The 21,581-nt window shown below is 42.3% G+C and overlaps 2 protein-coding genes across 2 annotated transcripts in view; one reads left to right on the forward strand and one right to left on the reverse strand.

Annotated features, from left to right (window-relative positions):
* The first annotated feature begins 4,606 nt into the window (after window positions 1–4,606).
* ccn1 (cellular communication network factor 1) lies at window positions 4,607–7,591 on the forward strand. Its single transcript, XM_021604590.2, has 5 exons — window positions 4,607–4,886; window positions 5,169–5,388; window positions 5,793–6,137; window positions 6,277–6,479; window positions 6,605–7,591. The coding sequence occupies exons 1-5, from the start codon at window positions 4,839–4,841 to the stop codon at window positions 6,905–6,907; spliced, it is 1,119 nt and encodes a 372-aa protein (XP_021460265.2). The 5' UTR covers window positions 4,607–4,838; the 3' UTR covers window positions 6,908–7,591.
* A 6,062-nt stretch (window positions 7,592–13,653) lies between these two features.
* The window catches only part of znhit6 (zinc finger HIT-type containing 6), a 53,120-nt gene continuing 45,192 nt past the window's right edge, over window positions 13,654–21,581 (reverse strand). The window contains exons 9-10 of the mRNA XM_021604591.2: window positions 17,909–18,033; window positions 13,654–14,501 (exon numbers count right to left, since the gene is read on the reverse strand). Of these exons, the coding sequence (XP_021460266.2) occupies window positions 14,050–14,501; window positions 17,909–18,033 (577 nt within the window). The 3' untranslated portion in view covers window positions 13,654–14,049. The remainder of the gene's footprint in view (window positions 14,502–17,908; window positions 18,034–21,581) is intronic.

Genomic DNA, 21,581 nt, shown 5'->3' on the forward strand with positions numbered 1-21,581 from the left:
TTTTCATCATAGGTACACTTCAACTATGACAGACAAAACGAGAAAAAAAATCCAGAAAATCACATTGTAGGATTTTTTATGAATTTATTTGCAAATTATGGTGAAAAATAAGTATTTGGTCACCTACAAACAAGCAAGATTTCTGGCTCTCACAGACCTGTAACAACTTCTATAATAGACTCCTCTGTCCTCCACTCGTTACCTGTATTAAAAGACACCTGTCCACAACCTCAAACAGTCACACTCCAAACTCCACTCTGGCCCAGACCAAAGAGCTGTCAAAGGACACCAGAAACAAAAGTGTAGACCTGCACCAGGCTGGGAAGACTGAATATGCAATAGGTAAGCAGCTTGGTTTGAAGAAATCAACTGTGGGAGCAATTATTAGGAAATGGAAGTCATACAAGACCACTGATAATCTCCCTCGATCTGGGGCTCCACGCAAGATCTCACCCCGTGGGGTCAAAATGATCACAAGAACGGTGAGCAAAAATCCCAGAACCACACAGGGGGACCTAGTGAATGACCTGCAGAGAGTTGGGACCAAAGTAACAAAGCCTACCATCAGTAACACACTACGCCACCAGGGACTCAAATCTTGCAGTGCCAGACGTGTCCCCCTGCTTAAGCCAGTACATGTCCAGGCCCGTCTGAAGTTTGCTAGAGAGCATTTGGATGATTGGGAGAATGTCATATCGTCAGATGAAACCAAAATATAACTTTTTGGTAAAAACTCAACTCGTCGTGTTTGGAGGACAAAGAATGCTGAGTTGCATCCAAAGAACACCTGAAGCATGGGGGTGGAAACATCAAGCTTTGGGGCTGTTTTTCTGCAAAGGGACCAGGACGACTGATCCGTGTAAAGGAAAGAATGAACGGGGCCATGTATCGTGAGATTTTGACTGAAAACCTTCCATCAGCAAGGGCATTGAAGATGAAACGTGGCTGGGTCTTTCAGCATGACAATGATCCCAAACACACCGCACGGGCAACGAAGGAGTGGCTTCGTAAGAAGCATTTCAAGGTCCTGGAGTGGCCTAGCCAGTCTCCAGATCTCAACCCCATAGAAAATCTTTGGAGGGAGTTGAAAGTCCGTGTTGCCCAGCAACAGCCCCAAAACATCACTGCTCTAGAAGAGATCTGCATGGAGGAATGGGCCAAAATACCAGCAACAGTTTGTGAAAACCTTGTGAAGACTTACAGAAAACGTTTGACCTCTGTCATTGCCAACAAAGGGTATATGACAAAGTATTGAGATAAACTTTTGTTATTGACCAAATACTTATTTTCCACCATAATTTGCAAATACATTAATTAAAAATCCTACAATGTGATTGTCTGGATTTTCTTTTCTCATTTTGTCTGTCATAGTTGAAGTGTACCTATGATGAAAATTACAGGCCTCTCTCATCTTTTTAATTGGGAGAACTTGCACAATTGGTGGCTGACTAAATACTTTTTTGCTCCACTGTACATCCACAGGTACACCCCCAATTGACTCAAATTATGTCAATTAGCCTATCAGAAGCTTCTAAAGCTGTGACATCATTTTCTGGAATTTTCCAAGCTGTTTAAAGGCACAGTCAACATAGTATATGTAAACTTCTGACCCACTGGAATTGTGAAACAGTGAATTATAAGTGAAATAATGTCTGTAAACAATAGTTGGAAAAATTACTTGTGTCATGCACACAGTAGTTGTCCTAACCGACTTGCCAAAACTATAGTTTGTTCACAAGAAATTTGTGGGAGTGGTTGATTTTTTTTCACAGATTTTTTCGCTGATTTTTTAAAGACAGGAGCACAAAACAAACATCCGTTACGATTGTAGGTAAAACAGGCTCAGGAATAGAAACATTAGCATGGAACAAGAGCTAACTAGTGACTAAGCTGAGAGAGTGTACATAAGATCACCTCATAATTCACTGGGCTTCCGTCCCAGAGTTCCATGAGCTGACCTGGAAAGGAAACTTCACAACGCCCACTGCAAAATGCAGTTATGACACATACGTTGACAAAATATGTTATTGTTATCCTTTGTTTGAACAGGCAAACAGCCTATCATATTGGTCCTGTTCTGTTTTATACTAGTGTATAGGACAATAGACTAGGATGCAGTGAGTAAAGAAAATAAAAGCAGAGCCATTGCCACTTTCTCATAAAGGGGGGGGGGGGGGGGCAGGGAAGAGGTGGGTGGAAAATATGATGATTGCCATTAAACATTACTACATGGATACGCATGTCCAGCCCTGGTTGCCTGGCGATGTTTACAGAATGGGTAGTTACGGAATGAATATCGTTATGGGATGTTATTCCATGGTTCCATGGCGCCCAATGACAGTACTGTTTCCTATAACATAGTATTCCCTCATAAGGGAATAGGAAAGAATCAGAACAACATGCCTGGCAGAGCAGAACAATGATAATCAGAAGCATCTCACTGAGCTCATGGGGTTAAACACAACACAGAGGGACTAAGTAATGAGGTCAGAGGTCATAATGGATATGGTAATGGCAGGATGGCACAGGATACATTTGACATTAAGGGCCAATTGATGTTTGGGAAACAAGCGTCATCACTATCATTTGAATCAGATGACATAAGTATTACTTAGGGCTAGATGTGCAGTGTGCACACAACACAAACCTAATAAGCAAAACTCACATGGGCACATGTGCCACTTTGGGAGTCTGACACTCAAAATAGACACTTGATGATGCCAACTGTGAAGTGGTGACATAATGCCAGTGTCACATTTCATGAGCTTTAAATGTCTGTCTGGTTTAATCGATGAAGATTCACAAGCTTTTTGATGAATGACTAAAGATATACCCACAGACACCTCAAAAGGACTCAAACAATGAGGAAAACAGTGACAATTAGGAAAATGTTGACAATATGTCAACAAACTTAACCATAGCATAACACCATCTAGTGTCTTAAACTGGAAGTATGAAAATGTAGACAATTGACAAAAATAAAGCTGGCATCAAGATACAACATAATCAATATCCGTTTAGTGGGTACCCAAATAATGATTGTCAAGCAGTCGAACTTCCAACATCAGAACGACTCAATACTTCAATATATTTATACACCATAAGAACAAAGTGATAAAGTAATTGCGTATCCACAACATGTAAAAACAAACGGAATAGTAAAGTTCAAGTAAAAAAGACAAACTCACCGGAGGGAGATTATCCGTGGTCCTGACAACTATTCTCCGTTAGTTATTTGTTCAGCGCTCTCTCAGTATCACGTCATGTAAGTCTAAGTATAAAGTTACTCCAAAAAACATTTCCGACTCACGGGTTAAAAAAAACTTCAGGGATAGTATCAATAGGGTATTACTGTCATATCGTTCTCCGTTTAACTGTCATATTTTGGTTGCAAATAACCCCGTTTTCAACAATTTGTTTTTCCAGCATCACGTTTGTTTTCTTGGTCAAATCCTGTTTGCAATAATTTCTGATCTCTGAATTTCAAATTCCGATAAAATGTTACTTAGTTGAAAAGCAAATAATAGGACTATGAACTAGTTGGGTATGTTCTCCCCAAACCAACATCGTATGTGGAATATTGAATCACTGTTGTTGATTATTTTTTCAAAACGTGATGGACAGATTGCGTAAAACGTAAATTAACCCAAGGTGGAATACTAAGGAATTTCCTGCATGAAGAACATATTTAACAACCCTTTAAGCTGTCAGGAATGCTTTGTGGTTGGCTAGAGGGAGAAATATGTTAATAATGTAGGCTTCTGCCATACCAAATATGGCAACATTATTACGTCTGGAGTGTGGTTCGCATCTGGAAATGCTTAGAATGAAGGGGAGAGCAAGCCAAAAATAGAAGCCGTAAACTTTATTTCTCCCATTCCTCTCAAACGCGCACAGAATCTCCGAATTCCGGGACGTCTCTCCCCTAAACTGTGAACAGTTACAGTACATTTAGAATAACGGAAGTAATGTATTGATATAGGTGCTATAATAAGACTATGCTATAATATTCTCTGACAGAATGATCCTCATCATGAGAATCTCGCAACAAATTCAAGATAATTTACGAGGTGAAGCAGTGACAGCATGACAATATCATACCTTTTAATAGCTTTGGCAACTGTTGCATAAATGACCGCAATAAGAGGTTTTAAAATAATGTATAATATAAGCCATCTATACACATGTTATAACACAGTAAACACCTATCAAAAGGAAGAAGCAATGGAAAAGGCAATATTACAGTATTGTTTATTTTTCTTTAGAATATTATCTATCAATGCGAAGTCAAAATAAGTGGAAAAAAAATCAATCCCACTTCTAAATGAAATAAAATGTGTACCTCAACCCTTGGCTCATGACATAACAGCTGTGAACCTGTGAGAAAACCAATGAAGCAAAACAAAGGATAAAGGTAGATAGTAGAGACGGGAAAGGGCGAAGGGAAAAAAAATGTTCAGTTCTAGGGAAAAATGTATTTTTGAAAAAAGTTAGACAGGGTGGTGCTTCGATGGAAAACGCGCCAAGAAACATTCCTCGCATAGTTTTGGAACAGTTCAGCAGTCAGCCAACGACGACGTCAGCTTTCACTACAGTATAAAAGACGGGAGGTACTCTGCTTCAGCAGACTGCAACTTGCAACCAGAGCAACACTTATTAAGCCTCTACTCTCTAAAGAGACTAGAAAACAAACCAAATCGCTACAGACGAGACGACTGACCGCTACACTTAGGATAAAAATACATTTGCAAAGACTGAGAGCAAGACATCGTAAAGGGAATAGCAAAATAAAAAATATATTTAATTTAATAGGCTACGCAACAAATAAAAAAACAAATATGTTCATTTTCTCCATCGTCGTGATATTAATTGGAACCTTCAATATGGTAAGTAATTTTCTCTAAACAATATTTCAGTTTAAAGTTGTATATGACTTGTTGTTATAACTTTGAATAGATCGGAACGAATACTAAGTGTATGCTTTATTGTCTGAGGAATACAATGTAAAGTTATCACACTGGTTTGGAAACCTGTTGCAATCACATCGTATATTAACGGCACCGTTTGAAAATACTAAATAAGCTACGTAAATACAACCTGAACATGTGGCTGTTTTACGATGTTGCTTACAAAGTATATATCATCATCGAACTCTGTTATCTGCGCAGGTTCTTTCCTCCTCTTCTTGCCCCTCGGTATGCGAGTGCCCGATGGAGCTGCCCAGGTGCGCGCCTGGTGTGAGCCTCGTAGTGGATAGCTGCGGGTGCTGCAAAGTCTGCGCGAGACAACTCAACGAGGACTGCAGTCTGACAGAGCCTTGCGACAACACCAAAGGACTTGAGTGCAACTTTGGGGCCAGCTTCGGTGCTATGCGTGGCATCTGCCGTGGTAGGTGCCTCTTTCCAACCCTGCTATGCTGTAAACAGATTTTAGATGTGAATAATGCTAGTTTGGTAGTTTGCAACCTTGAGTAAATTAATATGGTAGAAAGAGAAGCTAGTGGTATTTTTACTTGAGGGAATAAGAGGACCATGTTATTTCAACTCTAAGGAATGTAACTCAGCACCTCAGTCTAAACTCTAAAGTACAAACATCCTGCTCTGGAAGAAAGTGACCCCCCCCTCAGTGGTTCCTGTCCTCTGGCAGCCCTAGCCTTCTGAATCATTTTTACAGTTTAAACCAAGCCTCCCTCAGCCAGCCTCAGCCAGCATGTGATCTGTGATGTCTATAGCAGACACTAGTCTACTGAAAAGTGGAATAACAGCCATTTACCCCTCTCTTCTCCTCCACAGCTAAGTCAGAGGGAAGACCCTGTGAATACAACAGCAGGATTTACCAAAACGGAGAGAGCTTCCAGCCTAACTGCAAGCACCAGTGCACATGCATCGATGGGTCTGTGGGCTGCGTCCCACTGTGCCCTCAGGAGCTCTCCCTGCCCAACCTGGGCTGTGCCAACCCAAGGCTGGTCAAGGTGGCAGGCCAGTGCTGCGAGGAGTGGGTATGTGATGACGGAAAGGACACTGACATAATTGACAAGCTGTTTGGCAAAGACAGCATGACTGAAGAGTCAGAGAGTGACCTCACCAACAGAAACGAGCTCATCGCCATTGTCAAGGGAGGACTCAAGTCTCTAGCTGGTAAGCAGCCTCTATCTAGCAGCAGCCATTTTGAATTTCTGCTTTCAAAAATGACATTTTCCTTTGCCTCAAATGTTGAAGCCCATACCAGACCAGTTTCTAACGTTTTCTTGCCTTTTCCTGCCTTTTCTCCTTACAGCTTTCAGAGTGCAGCCTGAGAGCCACATGTTTGAGAGTCAGAAGTGCATTGTCCAGACCACTCCTTGGTCCCAGTGCTCCAAGACCTGTGGCACAGGCATCTCCACCCGAGTCACCAACAACAACGGCGAGTGCAAGCTGGTTAAAGAGACACGCATCTGCGAAGTGCGGCCATGCACCCAGTCATCCTACTCCAGCCTTAAGGTAAGCTCCAGCCACCAAGACTAAACTGAAACATGGCATACAATCCAACAAAACCAACCAACACTGCTCAGCTTGTTTATGGAAAGTCTTGACTGACTGTTTCTCTCCTCTTGTTCCTCCAACAGAAAGGAAAGAAGTGCAGCAGAACCAAGAAGTCTACCCAGGCTCAGAAGTTCACCTATGCCGGCTGCTCCAGCCTGAAGAAGTACAGGTCCAAGTACTGTGGATCCTGTGTGGACGGCCGCTGCTGTTCCCCCCAGCAGACCCGCACCATCCGGGTCAAGTTCCACTGCGAGGACGGCGAGACCTTCAACAAGAACGTCATGATGATCGAGTCCTGCAAATGCACCTTCAACTGTCCCCATGCCAATGAAGCCTCCTACCCCTTCTACAGACTCTTCAACGACATCCACAAGTTCAGAGACTAAATCAAATCTGATTGTGCAGAGAGCCGACCCCTGAGAGATCCCAAAACAACAACATTGACAGCCAATGGTAGTCCATCTAAATGCAGGGCTCCAACTCAACTGCCAATGAACTATCAACTTCGTGTTGTAACTAGATTCCCAAGGAATTATAGGCTTGCATCATGAGGACTTTATGAAGTGCACTGTCTGCTGTGACCGAATCAGCATTCTAAATTAAGATTCGCTTCATACTACTGGAGCATCAGAGTAGCTTCGTTATGGAGCAAAATGTAAATTAACATGTGTAAATGACAATGTATGTTAATATCAATTAGTTGTGTATATTCGACGATAGGTACCAACCAGACATGACCCAAACAAACTTTAGACGTGTGTGTATGGATGTTGTTTGGATATGCAGATACGTAATTTAATTAAGTATAACATGATCTTGTAACCTAATGAACCAAGACACCACATGTTACCGTGGTTCCATACATGTTTGTGTTTTGTGGCAGCTAAGGACCTTCCCAAATTTATCAAGAAAGACAAAGTGAAACATATCAAATGAATGTTTTCATTATTGTTATTAATATTATTTATCAAATTGTAGCTACTTTATTTAGATTTTTGTCATACTGGAATAAATTGTAAAAATGATTTAATTTTATATGTTACAAAATAAAACAGATTTATTTATGAAATGTAACACCATCTTCGTTTCCTTTGATCAAACTGAAGTTGGCTACCAACAACACTGTTTTGACTAAACTGAACATATTCATTGGGATTAGTAAACAAGTACACAACATACATGTAGAATCACATCTGGAGGGGAGGTCAAACAAAGTCCCCATATTTACTGGGAGGAACTCCAGTAGTTATACCATGGACAGTCCCATACTATATACGCCAACAGAGCGATCGTTCAGGGCTGATGCGTTCTTATATAACAGAGTTCTGCAGACAGTTTCCAGGCCTTGAGACTGTTTGGTGCATTGGAATGCCATTGTAAAGCTCTGCAAGCCAAGGTAGTTTACATTACCTATATCAGGCTAAGCCATGCACTTGACCAATTCAAACAAAAAAACGATTAAATCCCAGCATAGCAATGAACACAGAGCTATGCCAATAACCTGAAGTGATACTAGTCTCCATGGTCTTGGATTAGAAGCAGCAATTCAAAGGGGATTATGTGACTGTATTTTACACATATTTAAACACAACACCAAAAAATGGACCTAATTTGCAGTGGTTGGATAGAAACGTTGGCCCTCTGGCACTAGGCAGGCTGCAGTGGGTTTGTGCTGTAAATAGTCTGGAAAAGCCAGGTGGGATACAGCGTCCCAGCCTTAGGAAAAAAGACATCGGGTGGAAACATGTGGAGGCTAATATTAGCAGGGGTAGGACAGGTAGCAGTAGTGGAGATATAGCTGTCCTTTTAGTTATAGAATCCTCAAAGTAGGCCCTCTTCTTCATCTGCTGAGAGGGTGGCTATACATTATGCAGATGTTGCCAACACCTATGACTTGAATAGGGGTGAGCAGACCAGTGCTTAGGGGCAACTTCTAAAGCCATAGGAGTGTTAAGCCTTGAGGATAGGACACACATACACGCATGCACAGATAGTTTTTTTTATCCAGGTAGAGGGAAGGGAACGGCTCAGGAATGCAGCGGTGGCTCAGAAAGCAGACAGACATCCTGATGGGTGGCAGATGTTGGAAACGGTGGAGCAACATGTTCGCTTTAAGTCAGAGAAGTAGTCAGTCCTAAAAATACAAACACTAAGTGCTCGCTGCCACCCACAGAAGGTGTATCGTATCAAAACACGGCATAGAAAAGCCATCTAACCGAGACCACCACCGCAGAGCACCTATGCAGAACTTCACTTTCCTGTAAGACTGGCAGAAATTACTGTTAATAGTGTGTATTTAATAGGAGGCAGTGCAGAACGGGTGCAAGGCACATCCCTCTCGGTTATGGTCAGGCCGCATACCGAACCCACTGTGCCCGCTGCTGAAAGTTTAACAAATATTCATCCAACATTTTTTTATGTTTATTATTTAATTTCTTTCATAAGGCCTCAAGGTTTACCTTATCTTAAGAATGTATTTAGCTATTTCTATCAGTCAGATTTTCAATCAAAATACTTTAAGTAGTCTGGTTTGGTTGGTTCCGTCGCCCAATTTTTTCTCTCCCTTCTGAACTTAAGATATCATTTCCAACCCTGTTTTGTTCGGAAAGTGCAATCATACTTAACACAATGCACAACAACTGGCCACCGCAGAGGCGCTCCATCCAATCACCAGTCAACTTTAACTGAACACAGAGACAGAGGAGCTCCATCCATTCACCAGTCAATTTTAACTGAACACAGAGACAGAGGCGCTCCATCCAATCACCAGTCAACTTTAACTGAACACAGAGACAGAGGAGCTCCATCCATTCACCAGTCAATTTTAACTGAACACAGAGACAGTGGCGCTCCATCCATTCACCAGTCAACTTTAACTGAACACAGAGACAGTGGCGCTCCATCCATTCACCAGTCAACTCTATCTGAACACAGTCAAAGAACTGGAGACCCCATTGTTGTGAGAGAAGGGAAGAAAAGGGCACCAAAAGATCAGAAAAACATTAAAATCCTCATACACCCAGACACACAAACACACACAACATCAGGCGCCCCTGAAATTAAATCACTCACCAACTACCTCACTCCTTGAACATAAAGTGTGTTTATATGACAAAGACATTAGCATGGAGGCTTCGTTAGGCACTACGTAATGCAGCGCGGCCCCAGAAGCTAATGGGGAATGGAGAGAGAGGGAGGCTCAGCCATTAGAGCATTACAGCATTCTGGAAGCTGTTGAGGCACTGATGTCATCTATTTTATTACCCCCTTGTCTATAACTTCAGGTTAATATACACTATTATAGGGAACCCAAGGGTGAGAGGCACAGAGGGTTTTAAACAGCCATTTAGAGTAGACCAACCGGAGAAACAGACCCACTTCCTCTAGAACAGGGCCATCTGGTGGCTGGTAGCAGTATAGCAGGAACATAACCATGCACCGGGCAGTCTGAGATTTGACTTACATCAATTAGGGACAGGATGGTCATTGAGAGAGATGGTGTATCAGTAAGTGCTGACTGCAGGAACTGTGTTGCACAATACCCTAACAAGTTGCCAAGTTGATTAGCAATATAAATGCCTCAGTCAGTTTCCTCCCGGCCACAGGAGTGTGATAATGCTGCCTGCGTTCTCACACCAGATGGAGAGGAGCAGGGCTGTTTAATGAGGGCTATGAAATAAAACAGAGCGAGAGTAATGGGGGAATTGGGTGGAGGGAGTGAGAGAGAAGAGAGTAAAAGAGAGGCTTCAGCCAATATGTTTAGTAAATTTAACACTGTTGAGTTGCTGTAATGTGTCTGGTGTGTAGACGCTGGATCAGGAGACAGACCAGACCGTAAAATGAATTAGATAAGATCTGTCCTCTATAGAACAACTTTAATCCAAAGTGTTAAGTAACGTCCTAGGAACGCACTAGTGAGACGTCCGCGGTGCATTACACTGGTCTACAGTGATATTAAGTTCATATATAATTAACACAAGGCTTGATGCTTCCCCATAAAAAAAACATACATCATTGGACCAATGTGGAATTGTGTGAAGGATATTTAATGAAATATTCCCCAGGTCATCATTACCTAAAAAACACCGACTAAAACAGGTACAGTGAAATGCTTTACTAGCCCTTCATTTCTTAACTGCAGTTGTTGGTTAAGTGTTAAGAAAGTATTTATTTAAAATAAACTGAAGTAAAAAATACATGTAAAAATAACTCAGAATTAAGGAGCAACAATAAAATAACAGTAGGGAGGCTATATACACGGGTACCGAGTCAATGTGCGGGGGCACAGGTTAGTCGAGGTAATATGTACACGCAGGTAGAGGTAAAGTGACTATAAATGTATAATAAACGGAGTAGCAGTAGCGTAAAAATGGGGGGTGCAAATAGGGTAGCCATTTTTTTACTTTTTATTTTATCTTTATTTAACCAGGCAAGTCAGTTAACAACAAATTCTTATCTTCAATGACGGCCTAGGAACAGTGGGTTAACTGCCTGTTCAGGGGCAGAACGACAGATTTGTACCTTGGGGGTTTGAACTTGCAACCTTCTGGTTACTAGTCCAACACTAACCACTAGGCTACCCTGCCACCCATTTGATTAGCTATTCAGTCTTATGGCTTAGAGGTAGAAGCAGTTAAGAGAGCCTATTGGTCCTAGACTTGGCGCTCCGGTACCGCTTGCCGTGAAGTAGCAGAGAAAACAGTATGACTTGGGTGGCTGGAGTCTGACAATTTTTAGGTCTTTTAGGTCTTTCCCAAACACCTCTGCTTCACAGACCAACTAAGGATACAAAGGGAGGAAGGACCAGGGAGGAGGAACAAAGAGCTGTCAGTCATTCATGCACTTTCAGACTACTGAGCAGATCTGTACTGCGCTGGCCTGGTTGTATATCTACAACATTTTTAATACTGAAAAGAACAATAGGAAAAGTAAATAGAACAGTATGTTTTGGGTCAGCACAGCAGTGTGAAAACGGTATTACAAACACCAGGGCAGCAACACTCCTCTCCACGCAAAACACTCTTCTGGAGCTAAAGCAGACTTTTCCACAGCGCCTTCGCGTGCCTTCGTACATGCACTGTGCTTCTGCACACACTCCCCCAAACAGAACCAGGCCACAGCAGAGTAGCTGGGTCCCCAAGTTACTCTCATAAACAAACAATTATGCACGCATTGTCGTTTGAAAGCAAACCACCAAATCAAGCCTAATTAATTGCAAAACCCAACTTCAGAAATATCACGGGCAATTTTGTGAAATTGGATCAGAGGAATTATTTCAAAATGCCTTGTGTTTTCAGACTAAAAATGGCACATTTACTTTTAACAGCAAACAGAAACAAAAGCAGTGCTTTTGTGTGGGTTTCTTTGAGGGGATTTATTGAGATAGAAAAGACCCAGCTGCTATAACACAGTGGGAGGCAGTTTATCACAGGCGAACACAAAAATGCCAGGAATAACAGATGTTTAAAAAAAGGTTTCTCAATTGTTATCCCAGAGTTCAGTAGGGACCCATTGCTGCGATGCGGGTGGAGAATGTACTATGACATAAACGTAATCTCTTTATCTAGACTAGAAGGTCACAAGAAAATAGCAGTTGAACGTCAACAATGTGTTTTGTATACATGGGTTAGCAGGGCACAAAAATATTTGTGAAAACCTAAACAACTAATTAGAACACTGATATCCTCTCTGTTCCATGTGGTAGACCTCTAAAAGGGTATAACAGTTCATTGGAACTTCCGAACCAAAACTCTCAGCAGCGTTGTACTAACATTACCAACTTAGTCTGGGCCTATTTCTGAATGCAAACAAAGACATGACATAAAGCTGAGAGAAGTTGCCCAGAATGTGCCCTCCACAGTTCAGCAGGGGGCATTGTGGGTTAGTTATCCATCTAACCCACAATGCCCCCTGCTGAACTGTGGAGGGCATATTCTGGGCAACTTCTCTCAGCTTTATTTTATGTCTGTTTGCATTCAGAAATAGGCCTAGCACTTTACCTATAAAGCCAGTAGACAACCCTTGGGCTTAATAGCTACCACCACTAGGTCTGGCAGGCTGGTGCAGTACTATAGTAATGACTGGCTGGCTGGTAAATGAGAGCGAGACACACGGTCTGTGAGATCGAGACCTCTCCCTGCGTGAGGTGTGGAAAATGAGTCATCACACCCCCAATATCTGACCATTGCCATAGGGGTTGGTAGAGGTTGACAACACACGCACACAAATTCCCATCGGAGAGCTACACTTTCCTGTATCACTACTGGCTGATGCTGTCCCAATATAACACACATACACTAGTGTTCAAACATTTGGGGTCACTGTTTTTGAAAGAAAATCACATTTTTGTCCATTGAAATAACATCAAATTGATCAGAAACAGTGTAGACATTGTTAATGTTGTAAATGACTATTGTAGCTGGAAACGGCTGATTTTTCATGGAATATTTACATATGTGTACAGAGGCCCATAATCAGCAACCATCACTCCTGTGTTCCAATGGCACATTGTGTTAGCTAATCCAAGTTTATCATTTTAAAAGGCTAATTGATCAGTAGAAAATCATTTTACAGTTATGTTAACACAGCTGAAAACTTGCTGATTAAAGAAGCAATAAAACTGGCCGCCTATAGACTAGTTGAGTATCTGGAGCAACAGCATTTGTGGGTTTGATTACAGGCTCAAAATGGCCAGAAACAAATTATTTTCTTCTGAAACTTGTCTTAATTTCTCAGAAAAAGATTGGACTGACATTTCGGATCGCCATTATACTCTAACAGAAAATACAGACATGAGTTTGTTGCTTTGGTAGCTTACGTAGTAACAAGCAAGATGATTCTGTAGCCAACTATGACATGGGTGGAATTAGTCAGGTTAAACCTTGTTAACCACCTAGAAAGAAGCTCCTGAGACAGATTAATCTGAACAGGGCATGATGACAGATACTGGCTGTCTAGCACTCCAACTGAGGAACGTCTAAACAACTATAATAAATAATTAACCAAGTTTGTCTTTGACAGAATCCTATGAAAGTGACCATTTCAAAACCTGTAGTAAATGCATCAGACTTGGTAGCTACTGTACCACACAATCAAAAAGGTGTCTGATATCCCAGTCAATAAAAACAGTGACTTCATGTTTCATGTATTTATTTTTGATTTAAGAAAGCATCTCAATTGATAATGTACAGAATCAAATAAAAAGGATGACAAAAAAACAAATTAACATTGTTAGCCGATAAAATCCAATTAGCTGTTGAAATAACCACTACATAAGAGTAAATAATGCAACAAGGACATTTTTATAAGTAGGTCCAACTGAATCACTTCTGATTACATAAAGAAAACATGCCAAGACTCAATCTCCCTCTGCTTCCAACTCTTCAGTATTTTCACTAGTATCTTTAACATAATTTTTTACTGACATCAAACCCAGTGTCATTACCATTAGCACCATGATCAATATTAATATTATCATTATTATTGACTGGGAAATGGCTCAAGAGATTAACAGACTGCAGGTTCTGGCTCATTGCCTTACTCTCTCTGGGTCCCCTCTGATTTTGTCATCAACTGTTTCAGTAGCAGCAATCATTGCATCGCCAATACAACAACCACCAGAATGGGTATCAACATGGTTATTACCATCATTTGGGTTGTCATCACCTAGGCAGTCACCATGGAAACCATCAACTGGCATCTCATCATCCCCATTATCATCATCACCATGGGCAACAACAATCTCTTTTACCATCTTATCAGCTTCAATATCATCATCACCATCTCCAATCTCCCCATCCTCAAGTTCCTCTGGTTCTCTCTTGGCTCTTTTCGTCTTGGGTGGGTCAGTCTCAGGAGAGCTTCCCAGGAAGGGTGGCCCCAGTTGGGGCTGTAAGACCTCTGACCTCCCCTCCTCTCTCCGACCGTTACCCCGCCATGCCCCCTCCATCATGGGACTGCCATGGGCCAACACAGGCTCCACTGAAATGAAAGGGCGGTGGTGGGCAATTGTTAATAGGATGTGGGAGTTGCCATGCTGCGTACACACACACACACACTGCAGTCTCACCATGCTTAACAGACACGCATGCACACACTTATACATTAGCACGGGCAGGGTCTGGCTACGCTGACGGCATATTTTGGCTCAGTGGGCCTTAGTCGAATGAGGCGGCGTGTCAGACCATTAGCTTTGCAATAATGTACGGCGGACATATGTTGTAGGAGGGGGTGAGGACTCAAGGGGGGCAAAAATGTTATATCAATGTGAAGAAATACTCAATGACCAAAAGCTCCCTTTTCACTGTAAACATTTTCAGAAAAATGATTAGAACATTTCACAAGATTAATACCCATGTGAAGAGAATTAAAGAATGAGGCTGACAAAGTGAGATGACTTGTTATACATTTTAGTAACACAGTTGAAGTCGGAAGTTTACATACACCTAAGCCAAATACATTTAAACTCAGTTTTTCACAATTCCTGACATTTAATCCCAGTAAAAAGTTAGAATCACCACTTTATTTTAAGAATGTCAAATGTCAATAATAGTAGAGAGAATTATTTATTTCAGATTTGATTTCTTTCATCACATTCCCAGTGGGTCAGAAGTTTACAAACACTCAATTAGTATTTGGTAGCATTGCCGTTCATTTAAAAAAAAACTTGGGTCAAACATTTCGGGTAGCCTTCCACAATAGGTTGGGTGAATTTTAGCCCATTCCTTATGACAGAGCTGGTGTAACTGAGTCAGGTTTGTAGGCCTCCTTGCTCGCACACGCCTTTTCAGGTCGGCCCACAAATTTTCTATAGGATTGAGGTCAGTGCCTTGTGATGGCCACTCCACTCCACAACTTTAACTTCATCAGACCAGAGGACATTTCTCCAAAAAGTACAATCTGTGTCCCAATGTGCGTTGCAAACCGTAGTCTGGCGTTTTTATGGCGGTTTTGGAGCAGTGGCTTCTTCCTTGCTGAGCGGCCTTTCAGGTTGTCGATATAGGACTTGTTTTACTGTGGATATAGATACTTTTGTACCAGTTCCCGCCAGCATCTTCACAAGGTCCTTTGCTGTTGTTCTGGGATTGATTTGCACTTTTTGCACCAAAGTACGTTCATTTCTAGGAGACAGAACGCGTCCCATGGTGTTCATACTTGGGTACTATTGTTTGTACAGATGAACGTGGTACCTTCAGGGGTTTGGAAAATGCTCCCAAGGATGAACCAGACTTGTGGTCTACAATTTATTTTCTGAGGTCTTGGCTTATTTATTTAGATTTTCCCATGATGTCAAGCAAAGAGGCACTGAGTTTGAAGGTAGGCCTTGAAATACATCCACAGGTACACCCCCAATTGACTCAAATTATGTCAATTAGTCTACCAGAACCTTCTAAAGCAATGACATAATTTTCTGGAATTTTCCAAGCTGTTTAAAAGGCACAGTCAACTTAATGTATGTAAACTTCTGACCCACAAATTGTGATACAGTGAATTATAAGTGAAATAATCGGTCTGTAAACAATTGTTGGAAAAATTACTTGTGTCATGCAAAGTAGATGTCCTAACAGACTTCCTGAAACTATAGTTTGTTAGCAAGACATTTGTGGAGTGGTTGAATAACGAGTTTTAATGACTCCAACCTAAGTGTAAGTAAACGTAAGACTTCAACTCTATATATGGAGTGTCTTAAAATGTGTGTATTCATCTTAAGATAGCTGGGTGAGAACCACATCACAGTAAGTACATTTCCCCCCATAAAGTAGTTATCAACAGTCAGTGCTAGTAGGAATAGATCATTGTTTGAAGTGGGGCTTATCATAGGGCATGACTCAACCCAAAGGAACCGTGACTGACCGTCACTCACTGACCAGGGATGGGCAACTTTGATGGGGGATGCAAAAAATCTGAACACATCATGAGGGGCCGCAGTTGCTGTTTTAAAGCTAATTTTCGGCAATTCTACACATTTTGCCATGAGGAGGAGAGAAGATTAAACCATTTAAAAAAAATTGTATGCAAGTTATGTTTTTACAGTTCATTTTGTGCAAATTTACTAATTTTGCCATGGGGCAGAATGGAAAATTAGCGGTTTTACAGCTCATTTCCTGCCATTATACACATTTTGCCATAGGGTGGTAAGAAACGTTCACAGTTTTTAATATGATATGAGGGAGACTAACAAAAACAATGGTTGATTACAAGTTTAGATAGCTGGCCGACATGGGCTAATTGAGTGATTATCAGTGACTGATAAAAACTGTTGGGGGGGGGGGAATTTACCAGAGGGCCTTCAAAAGGGGGGCTGCCAGTTGCCCATCCTTGCCACAGAACAAGCTGCCAGAAGCCAGTTAGGACCATAACAGATCTTCTCTGTAAATACACAGCAGTTCCGCCACAGGGTCCGATGTGTTATCACCTCATGCAGGCTTCTCTCTGTTGTGGCGACTCAGTAGTAATGTTACGATAATTGACACTACAGAGTAACAGCTTGGCAACACCGCCTTATCGGAAACAGACAGCATACCACAGGGTCCGATTACCCTTCATCACTTCCTACAGGCTTTTCTCTCAATGTTGTGGAGACTTTCAGTAGCAGAACAAGTATTAAAGTTAGTGTAACAGCTTAGCAACACACTCGAGCTAAAATGACCTCAAGGCTCCATCTGTTCTGGGTCCCTGATAAGAGTCTGATAGGGTTACCGAGGACAAGTGTGGTGATTTGATTAGGCCTACCTACTGTTTGTTTTTGTTGCTGTCCCTGACATTGGCATCTCCAGGCATGTACTACCTCAACTTGGCGTCTGTATGACGTAGCCTCCTGTAAGACTTGTCTTGATTATGAGATTAAGTAGGACGACCAACGTTCTGGCCACTCTCCCTTACTGACTTAAGCCTAACTCACATCCATCATTTTAACAGTTCCTATGTGAATCATATTTGAGACACTTTCTGACAGGTGTTAGTATGTGTGACATTACACAGAACACACGTTTCTTCTGGGGCAGCATGTTGTCATTATGGAGTCACTAGGACACTGCAGGACATTAAAAGAAAAACTATCTTTTGGTATTTGTTTCATTAACCCATTAATGAATGCATCATACCGGCTGTATTTGTGTATTTTGAAAATTACACGTCTTGAACACTTGATTGCTGACATGCAAAATATATTTGGACTATATAAAACAAACTGCTGACTAATGAAACTAACTGGAGATGTCATGTTAATGTAAGGAGGGACCAATTCATCATGTCAGAGTTCTGCTCCCTCTAACACCAGCCTTGGTGAGGTTGTTCTTAGCGAAATGTTACATTCAAACTTTCTAGAAGTGATGATGGATTGCCTACTTGCAGCTTACTGTATGTGTGGTTGGTGTGCTTGTTATTACCTGGTCCTTTCAGTGGGTAGTCGTGGCAGTGGTCCTTGAGAACAATGTGTAGCGATGGGTACTCAATCACAAGTTTGAACTTCAAGTTTTCCTTCAGGGTCTTTGCCACATCCAGCTCTTGATACCTAAACAAAACAACAAAATGTTTTAATACACTGCAACCACCAGAAGCTATAGCAACCAGCAGGCCCCCTCCCAGGTGAACAAAAAATGGCCGCTGCTCATTGTTGACATTCTCTCTACACACAGGTTTTGACTAGTTTGGATACAGCTTATGTCAAAATGGACTTTTCATAGCAGGTTAGGATAATTAGGAAAAGGGCTAGGGTTAGCCAAAATAAAAAAACAACCCATCTGCTCTAGCTGTAGAATCCTTCTATGACTTCATTGCTGAGGCTTGGTCTGTCTTTCGAGGAGGAGGATTGATGGAGATAGGAGTCATGGTTTGGCACAGTAAAACTCCACAGTGCTGATTCCCATCCCTCCTCATGGAGAATGGAAACTACTGACTTAACCCGAGTCAATAACATCACCAAAAGTACTGCGGCCCTTGAAGCTCCTCGTGTTTCACTCTTTTTGCGATTACATCAGTAGTGCCTGAGTAATCCTGTCGTGTTAGGGAAGATGGTGCCGACAAGATGCGCAAGATGACACCGACAGAGATGGTCGCCTCGCTTCTAGTCCTTAGGACTTAGGACCTATGCAGTATTTAGTTTCTTTATGTATTATTTCTTACATCGTTTGCCAAGAAAATCTTAAGCGTTATTACATACAGCCGGGAAGAACTATCGGATATAAGTACGATGTCAACTTACTAGGAATACGACCACTCAGGGCATTGAATCTGATTCCAGAGGTCGACCCAAAACAACGTAGCCGCAGAAGAGGCAGACGGAGTGGCCTCCTGGTCAGACTTCGAAGGTGTGCACACCACCTACCGCTTCTGAGGATATTACTCGCCAATGTCCAGTCTCTAGATAACAAGTTAGATGAAATAAGGGCAACGGTTGCCTTCCAGAGAGACATCCTGGATTGTAACATTCTCTTTCACGGAAACATGGCTCTCGGGATATGTTGCCGGAGTCGGTACAGCCACCGGGATTCTTTATGCTTCGCGCCAACATAAATAAACATCTCTCTGGAAAGAGGAAGGGCAGGGGTGCACGCTTCCTGATTAACGACTCAAGGTGTAATCGTAACATACAGGAATTCAAGTCTTTGTTCACCTGACCTAGAATTCCTTACAATCAAATGCCGACCATATTACCCCCCAAGAGAATTCTCGTCGGTTATTATCACAGCCGTGTATATCCATCAAGCCGATACCACGACGGCACTCAAGAAACTTCACTGGACTCTACGCAAACTGGAAACTATATATCACGAGGCTGCATTTATTGTAACTGGGGATTTTAACAAAGCAAATTTGAGAACAAGGCTACCTAAATTCTATCAGCATAATGATTGTAGCACTCGTGCGGGCAATACATGATCACAGCTACTCTAACTTCCGTGATGCATACAAGGCCCTCCCTTCGGCAAATCTGACCACGACTCCACTTTGATCCTACCGTCCAATAGTACTATCCAACGGAGGTTTGAACAATCCGATTCCACGCGTCAAGATTGTTTTGATCACGCGGACTGGGATATGTTCTGGGCAGCCTTAGAGAATAACATCAATTTATACGCTGACTCAGTGAGTGAGTTTATAAGGAAGTACATTGGAGATGCTGTACCCACTGCGACTATTAAAACCTACCCTAACTAGAAACAGTGGATAGATGGCTGCATTAGCGCAAAACTGAAAGCACGAACCACTGCATTTAACCATGGAAAGATGACTGGGAATATGGCCAAATATAAACAGTGTAGTTATTCCCTCTGCAAGGCAATCAAACAAGCGAAATGTCGGTATAGGAACAAAGTGGAGTCACAATTCAATGGCTCAGACACAAGACGTATGTGGCAGCGTCTACAGGCAATTACGGACTACAAAAAGAAAACCAGCCACGGTCACCGACGTCTTGATTTCAGACAAACTAAACACCTTTGCCCGCTTTGAGGATAATACAGTGCCACCGACGGGGCCTAATACCAAGGACTGAGGGCCCACCCTCTCCTCCATGGCCGTCATTTAAATGTCTTAGGTGTTAACCCTTGCAAGGCTGGCGGCCCAGACGGCATCCCTAGCCGCGTCATCAGAGCATGCGCAGACCAGCTGGCTGCTGTCCCCACATGCTTCAAGATGGCCACCATTGTTTTGGGTACAGAAAGGCAAAGATAACTAAATTACTACTGCCCTGTAGCACTCACGTCTGTTATCATGAAGTGCTATGAGAGACTACAAGGATCATATCACCACCTTACCTGCCACCCTAGACCCACTTCAATTTGCATACCGGCCTAATAGGACCACATCGGATGCAATCGCCATCACACTGCCCTATCCCATCTGGACAAGAGGAATACCTATGTAAGAATGCTGTTCATTGACTACAACTCAGCAATCAACACCTTAGTACCCTCCAATGTCATCATTAAGGTTGAGGCCCTGGGGCTCAACCCCACCCTGTGCAATTGGGTCCTAGACTTTTTGACGGGACGCCCACCAGGTGGTGAAGGTAAGAAACTAAATCTCCACTTCTCTGATCCTCAACACTGGGGCCACACAAGGGTTCGTGCTCAGCCCCCTCCTGTACTCCCTGTTCACCCATGACTGCGTGGCCATGCATGCCTCCAACTCAATCATCAAGTTTGCAGATGACATAACAGTTGTGAGCTTGATTTACCAACAACGTCGAGACGGGGAGGTGGTGAGGGGCCTGGGAGTGTGGTGCCAGGAAAACAATCTCTCACTCAACGTCAACAAAACAAAGGAGATGATGGTGGACTTCAAGAAACAGCAGATGGAGCACCCCTCTATCCACATTATGGGACTGCAGTGGAAAGTTAGGTTCCTTGGTGTACACATCACAGACAAACTGAAATGGTCAACCAACACAGACATTGTGGTGAAGAAGGCACAACAGCGACTTTTCAACCTCAGGAGGCTGAAGAAATTCAGCTTGCACTTAAAAGCCTCAAACTTTTACAGATGCACAATTGAGAGCATCCTGTCGGACTGCACCGTCCTCAACCACAAGGCTCTCCAGGGGGTGGTGTGTTCTGCAAAACGCATCCCTGGGGGCAAACTACCTGCCCTCCATGACACCTACAGCACCTGTCGTCACAGGAAGGCCAAAAACATAATCATAGGACAACAACCACCTGAGCCACTGCCTGTTCACCCCGCTACCATCCAGAAGGTGAGGTCAGTACAGGTGCATCAAAGCTGGGACCAAGAGACTGAAAAACAGCTTCTATCTCAAGGCCATCAGACTATTAAACAGCCATCACTGCAGAGGCTGCCTACATAGACTCAAAATCTAAATGTTTACATATCTTGCATTACTCATCTCATATGTATATACTGTATTCTACACCATCGATTGCATCTTGCCTATGGTGCTCGGTCATCGCTCATCCATATATTTATATGAATATTCCTATTCCATCCATTTATCTTAGGTGTGTGTGTATTAGGTTGTTGGGGAATTGTCCGATTACTTGTTAAATATTACTGCACTGTTGGAACTAGAAGCACAATAATTTTGCTATACTCACAGTAACA

Source organism: Oncorhynchus mykiss, chromosome 5, assembly GCF_013265735.2.
Source record: "Oncorhynchus mykiss isolate Arlee chromosome 5, USDA_OmykA_1.1, whole genome shotgun sequence".
Lineage (NCBI taxonomy): Eukaryota > Metazoa > Chordata > Actinopteri > Salmoniformes > Salmonidae > Oncorhynchus > Oncorhynchus mykiss.

Coding starts and splice junctions, on each gene's coding strand:
- ccn1 (XM_021604590.2), top strand. CDS start 4,839: ATGTTCATTTTCTCCATCGTCGTGATATTAATTGGAACCTTCAATATG. Junction 4,887..5,168: donor TAATTGGAACCTTCAATATG/GTAAGTAATTTT, acceptor TTATCTGCGCAG/GTTCTTTCCTCCTCTTCTTG. Junction 6,480..6,604: donor CATCCTACTCCAGCCTTAAG/GTAAGCTCCAGC, acceptor TTCCTCCAACAG/AAAGGAAAGAAGTGCAGCAG.